At 33.4% G+C, this 6,034-nt stretch overlaps 2 protein-coding genes across 2 annotated transcripts; both read right to left on the reverse strand.

Annotated features, from left to right (window-relative positions):
• Window positions 1–969: 969 nt before the first annotated feature.
• On the reverse strand, window positions 970–2,442 carry LOC100267881 (probable glutathione S-transferase). Its single transcript, XM_002277723.5, has 2 exons — window positions 1,696–2,442; window positions 970–1,612 (listed from the first exon to the last, which is right to left on the reverse strand). Exons 1-2 carry the CDS (start codon window positions 2,002–2,004, stop codon window positions 1,256–1,258), a joined length of 666 nt encoding a protein of 221 aa, XP_002277759.2. The 5' UTR covers window positions 2,005–2,442; the 3' UTR covers window positions 970–1,255.
• A 112-nt stretch (window positions 2,443–2,554) lies between these two features.
• Window positions 2,555–3,667, reverse strand: LOC100242434 (probable glutathione S-transferase). The gene is made up of 2 exons (XM_002280496.4): window positions 3,201–3,667; window positions 2,555–3,119 (listed from the first exon to the last, which is right to left on the reverse strand). The coding sequence occupies exons 1-2, from the start codon at window positions 3,510–3,512 to the stop codon at window positions 2,754–2,756; spliced, it is 678 nt and encodes a 225-aa protein (XP_002280532.1). The 5' UTR covers window positions 3,513–3,667; the 3' UTR covers window positions 2,555–2,753.
• Between the last annotated feature and the right edge of the window lie 2,367 nt (window positions 3,668–6,034).

Here is a 6,034-nt window from a genome sequence, read left to right on the forward strand (position 1 = left end):
TTTTTCCTTCGTCTAGGTTTTGTCCTACTGGGTTTTACTAGCAAGGTTTTTAACAAGACAGTCCTAATATACCAAGAAAAGAATATTGTACTCTTTTTCCTTCGCTAGGTTTTTCCTACAGGGTTTTTTACTAGCAAGGTTTTAATGAGACATATTCTTTCAATGTGGTGGACATCCAAGGGGGAGTGTTATAATTGTAGTAATGAATGTCACCACATTAATGTTAATTAAGTATTATTTATGATTTTCATTAATACTCATTAATGGAAACCATTAATGTTATTTATGAGTTTCATTAATATTCATTAATGGGGATATTAATGGAAGCCATTTGAAAAACCTATAAAAGGGCTTCCCGTCTCCTGTAATAGACATCCCGAGAAAAAGAAAGAAAAGTTCTTCTCCTCATTCTCTCTCTCTTTCTTTCATTCTCACAACTCTCTTATCTGATTTCTTCTTCCCTATTAGATATTAAAGTAAGATATATTTCATTTTTACTACTTTGATTTGTATTGTATTTGTCCTTATTTTACAATAATAAATTTAATTTAAATCCAATCTCATGAAAAATGTGATGGGTTCAAATCATATCGATGAAACTTATTAAATTTTGTCATTCTTACTTTAAATTCAATCACCAACTTCTTTGGTATTAGCAAATATAACACATTTACTTCTCACCATCTTTAGCATACCTTTTCCAAGTTTTTTTTGTGTTTCTAAACATCTTTCTTTTTTTTTTGTTTCCTTTTTTTGCTTTGGTTATTCAGGTTGAATGACACCCACTTCAAAAATCTATAAAGTGAAGGGTCCGTGTGCGACCATACGACACTATAATAAATGGACATCATGAAATGAAAAGGATGGCCCCTTGACATTATGGAGCCCAATAATCTATTTTTGGTGAACCACTTGCATAAAATAAAAACAATAATCCATTTTTAAAAGAAGAGTTTGAAGGTGTCAATATTAGAAAAAGAAATGGTTTTAATTGAGAAACACACGAGATTTATGGAGATTCACTCTCAAAATATTCTATTTTGCCCCTGAAGCAAACAGACTAGTATAGAAGCCTGTGGCAGTGAAGCAGAATGTTAGTAGTCTATGATGCTGCTATCAGTGTTTATTTATTTTCCCAGAGGCTGTGATTGTTTTGGATTTTATTCCTTAAAAGACAGATACAGATAAACACCTACCCTCCATTTATTCCTGTAATATAAACTTAGGTCAAACTCAGAACCGGTAGAATCACTGATCATTTTCCAGTAGTAAGTCTGCTGTTTTGCCCTCCCTGAAAGTAGTTTATCAGCCCTTCCTTTGTTGGTATTCTTTCACTGATGATTGGAATGTTGATAAATTTCTGAGCCCATTCATAAAGGGATGGAAACTTCTCTTCATCCAGCAGCTTCATGCCTCCATGTTCTTCCAAGAATTCGATCCAGTTAGGCAGTGAACCCACCACCAGATCCAGCAAGCCCATCGTCTCTCCCCCAAAAAATTTCTTCCCTTCAATCTGCTTTTCTAGAAAACTCAGCGATTCTTGTGCAGACTCTATAGCTTTCTCTCGTTCATGTCCTTTGGCACAGCAAGCAGCCCAGGCACCGAGCACACACTGCATTCAAAAACTCAAATAAGTACCTATTTCTGATGTTTGCCTGCATGGAAAATGGAAAGAGAAAAACAATGTTCATTTACCTTCTCATCAGTGAATCTTGCCCAGAATCGGGTTTTGGCTCTTTCAGAAGGATCCTCGGGCAATAGAGGGTAGCCTTTCCATGCCTCATCTATGTACTCAAGGATGACAAGGGACTCGGCAATTGGTCTACCATCTTGCACAAGCACCGGGACCTTCTTGTGAACAGGGTTAGACTGGAGAAGCATGGGGCTCTTGTTCCTCAAGTCTTCTTCCAGGTACTCATATGCTACACCCTTGAGCTTCAGTGCCCATTCTACCCTGCAACAGAAAAAGCTTAGAGAAGCTCCAAGCACTTTCACTTCTCCCATTGTGAAGTCTATAAAGTTGAAATCAAACTTATGTTTTTTCTCTATTGAAAGCCTTGGATTGTGAATTTATAGACTTTGTGAACTTCATTACTTGGCCACCAAGTTCCTCTGTAAGTTGAGTTTTGCAGTTGAAAGTTCAGCTTTTCCACTTCGTATTTTCAAATTTGTAATTTTGTTGCTTGGGTCCTTATCGTCATGATCAAGTTTAAGCTGCTCAAATATTAAATTTGATTTAAGTACATGTTTGGAGTTTTATAATTCAGAGTGTGAGTTTTGTTTTCAACCTTTTCATTGCAGTCAGCTGTCCAATTGAACTATTTTGTTGTTAGTACAACAAATTTTTTGGTAAATGAGTTGAAATCATGAAAACTCATTGCCCAGGATGGATAATATTTTTTGTTTGGCTGAGTGGTTATAAATGATATCATAGTCGGTCCAATCCCATGAAAATATAACAGTAGGTAAAAAATGTCTAATGAAAAAGTTCACATTGAGAAAGGCCAGGTTTTGGATCAACTTAAAAACCATTACCTTATGCCAGGAAGAAATCTTTATAAGAAACAAAAATTTATTAAACTTGTGACAGAATAAGCAGGATATGAGGAATATCCTTCAAACCAGCAAAGCAGAGTCTACAAAAGAAAAAAGGGACATAAAACCAATCCTTTTCAGGGCTTCTCCAGTCATCCTTTCCTGGTCTTCAAGAACCCTACAGACGTTACTCAAATGACTTCAAATAAAGCGAAAAATCATGGCTTATTGGCAGATAAGGAGCGCACGTAGCTGAGGCTAGCATGGAAGTGGTTGACCAAGTCATCTCTAGGTGGAATGCATTCTTTAATGAGTGGAATTTGGATGAAGTTCTCAGCCCATTCATGGAGTGATGGGAACCTCTCAGCATCAAGCATCTTCATGCCTCCAACTTCTTCTAAAACACTGAGCCAGTGAGGTATCCAACCCACTACCAGATCCAAGAACCCCATCTTCTCTCCTCCAAAAAACTTCTTCCCTTTTATCGCCTTCTCCAGAAATGCAAATGATTCTAGTGCTGACTCCATAGCCTTCTCCTTTTCTTCCCCTTCAGCCTTGAAAGCTTCCCATGCCCCAAACAGACACTGGTTTCAAGAAGAAAGATTAAATTCCAAAAAAAATAAAATAATAATAATAATAATCTCAAAAAGGAAGTAGAGTTCTACCTTTTCATCAGCATACTTGGCCCAGAAACGAGCCATGGCTCTCTCATATGGATCTTCAGGCAGCAGAGGGTTGTCCTTCCATGTCTCGTCGATGTACTCAAGGATGACAAGTGACTCAGGAATAGGTTTATCACCATGGACAAGCACTGGGACCTTCTTGTGGACAGGGTTATACTTAAGAAGCATGGGGCTCTTGTTCCTTAGATCTTCTTTTATGTACTCATACTCCACCCCCTTGAGTTTTAGAGCCCACTCAACCCTGACGCAGAAACCGCTTAGGATAGATCCAATCACCTTCACTTCTTCTCCCATTTTGATAAAATCTGCAAAACCAAAACCCAACCAAGACTTCAAGTCTCTGATTTTATCACCTTCATAGTCTTTTTAGTGCTTATATAAAGATGTGGTTTATTGGGTAGTTCTCTCCTTGTTTGGCAGCCAACTTGGACCATTGACTCGTCAAAGTTGTTTCCTGGAATATAAAAATGTGATGGGTTCAAATCATATCGATGAAACTTATTAAATTTTGTCATTCTTACTTTAAATTCAATCACCAACCTCTTTGGTATTAGCAAATATATCACCATCCTTAGCATACCTTTTCCAAGTTTTCTTTGTGTTTCTAATCATCTTTCCTTTTTTTTGTTTCCTTTTTTTGCTTTGGTTATTCAGGTTGAATGACACCCACTTTGTAATCACTCTATCCTCGTAAAACATATACATGGTCTGAAATGCAGCATGGTTTTGACTTTTGAGTTAGAAAACGACTTTAAAAATCTATAAAGTGAGGGGTCCGTGTGCGACCAGATGACACCATAATAAATGGACATTATGAAATGAAAAGGATGGCCCCTTGACATTATGGAGCTTAATAATCTATTTTTTGTGAACCACTTGCATAAAATAAAAACAATAATCCATTTTTAAAAGAAGAGATTGAATGTGTCAATTTTAGAAAGAAATGGTTTTAATTGATTAACACCCTCAATAATCTATTTTTGTGAACCACTTGCATAAAATAAAAACAATAATTCATTTTTAAAAGAAGAGTTTGAATGTGTCAATTTTATAAAAAGAAATGGTTTTAATGGACTAACATGCTCAATAATCCATTTTTGTGAACCACTTGCATAAAATAAAAACAATAATCCGGCCATTTTTAAAATATGAGCTTGAAGGTGTCAACATTATAAAAAGAAATGGTTTTAATTAACTAATATACGAGACTTATAGTGATTCACTTTCAATGAAAGAGTTACGTTTACATATGATCATCGTAGATTTTAACTATGATGAAATGAAGATTATAGGACAAATTATCTGACACTTTCTAGATTTTCCTTATTTCTCTCGATGTACCAAAAATCTCACCAAATCTCTACTTATTACTTAAATAAGGTAACTTAACTATATATATAAATTTGAAAATACCTTAACTTAAAATATCCTTACATACAAAATTTTGTATAGGGGCTCCGCCCCTTCAATCCTGAAATGGGGGGTTTATCACCAATTTAGTGTTGATCTAACTTCCAAGGTCAATCCACATATTGTTTCTACGTAGAAGGCGATCACCATTATAATAATAATTACGCTCTGCATATTTTAACATTAATTATATAGATGTGTTTTCAAATCATGAATTCATGTTGGTTGGGTTGAATTTAGTTCTTTCACATTAGAAAATGAAAAATAATTTGTACAAGACAACATAAAAATAAGATAATTAAACTTAAAATATCAAGTGATCATAAAAATGTTTTACATCAATACTCCTAAAACATTAAAGTAAGAAAGAATAAGAGAAATAAATTAATATAAGCTTTAGGGGAATAGTACTAACCATATGTACTTGTCATGGGTCCAATTTGATTTAGTTCAAGCCAACTAAAAATTTCTTAACCTAAAAACCAGACTTTTATTTACTTCAGTCTGCCATCAAATTGAACCACTGGCATTTAAAAAAAAATGATGAAAAAAAATTAATACAATTTGGTTTGATTTTTTTAGTTAAAAATCATGACCATGATTAGTGTTCAAAAAGGAGCTGCATTTTCTTTAGATAGCTTTTAAAGAAAAATAAGATGTATGATAAAATTATTTATTTTATTTCAAATAAGATACAAATATTATTCTTTGTAAGGAATTAAGACCCAACTCTTTTGAGAATAGTTTTAAAAAATAGTTTTTGAAAACTATGTTACGATGTTTCGTAAAACAAAAATCTGTTTAAGAAATGAAATATTTTTAACTTGTTTTGTTTGTTTTAAAAATAACTTTTATATGAAATATTTTATTTTTAACTGTTCTTCATATTTATATAATTATTTTTTAAAATAATATCGAGAAAGTAAATACAAACAACTAAAAGATGTTATTTAAAAAATATTATTTTCTGTTTTGTTAAATGTAGTTTCTTATTTTTTTCGCTCTAGAGAATAGAAAACTACTTTTGAAATAGTTATCAAATAAGGTTTTAGGTTTGTTTCATAATGTTTTCAAAAGTAGTTTTCAAATGTTTATAAAAACAAAATTTTGTGTGGAAATTTAGACATGAAAGTACTATACATTTACGTGTAATGTAAGATTCCTCAAAATATATATTTTTAATTATTTTACGGATTACTGTTTTAGAAAATATCACAATTACTTTAGTTATATTAAAGTATATCACCATTGAAAAAAACCATTAAAAAAATATACAGGTTTCCAATTCATATCAGTTGGTCTGGGCCAGGCATGTGCCCTAGGAATCCACTATATAATTGGACTCAGCAATTGGGTTGGTTTGGCCCAATACATAACTAGTGGCCCAATTCCCAAGCCGATCTCTT

This window comes from Vitis vinifera, chromosome 17 (assembly GCF_030704535.1).
Source record: "Vitis vinifera cultivar Pinot Noir 40024 chromosome 17, ASM3070453v1".
NCBI classification, from domain to species: Eukaryota; Viridiplantae; Streptophyta; class Magnoliopsida; order Vitales; family Vitaceae; genus Vitis; species Vitis vinifera.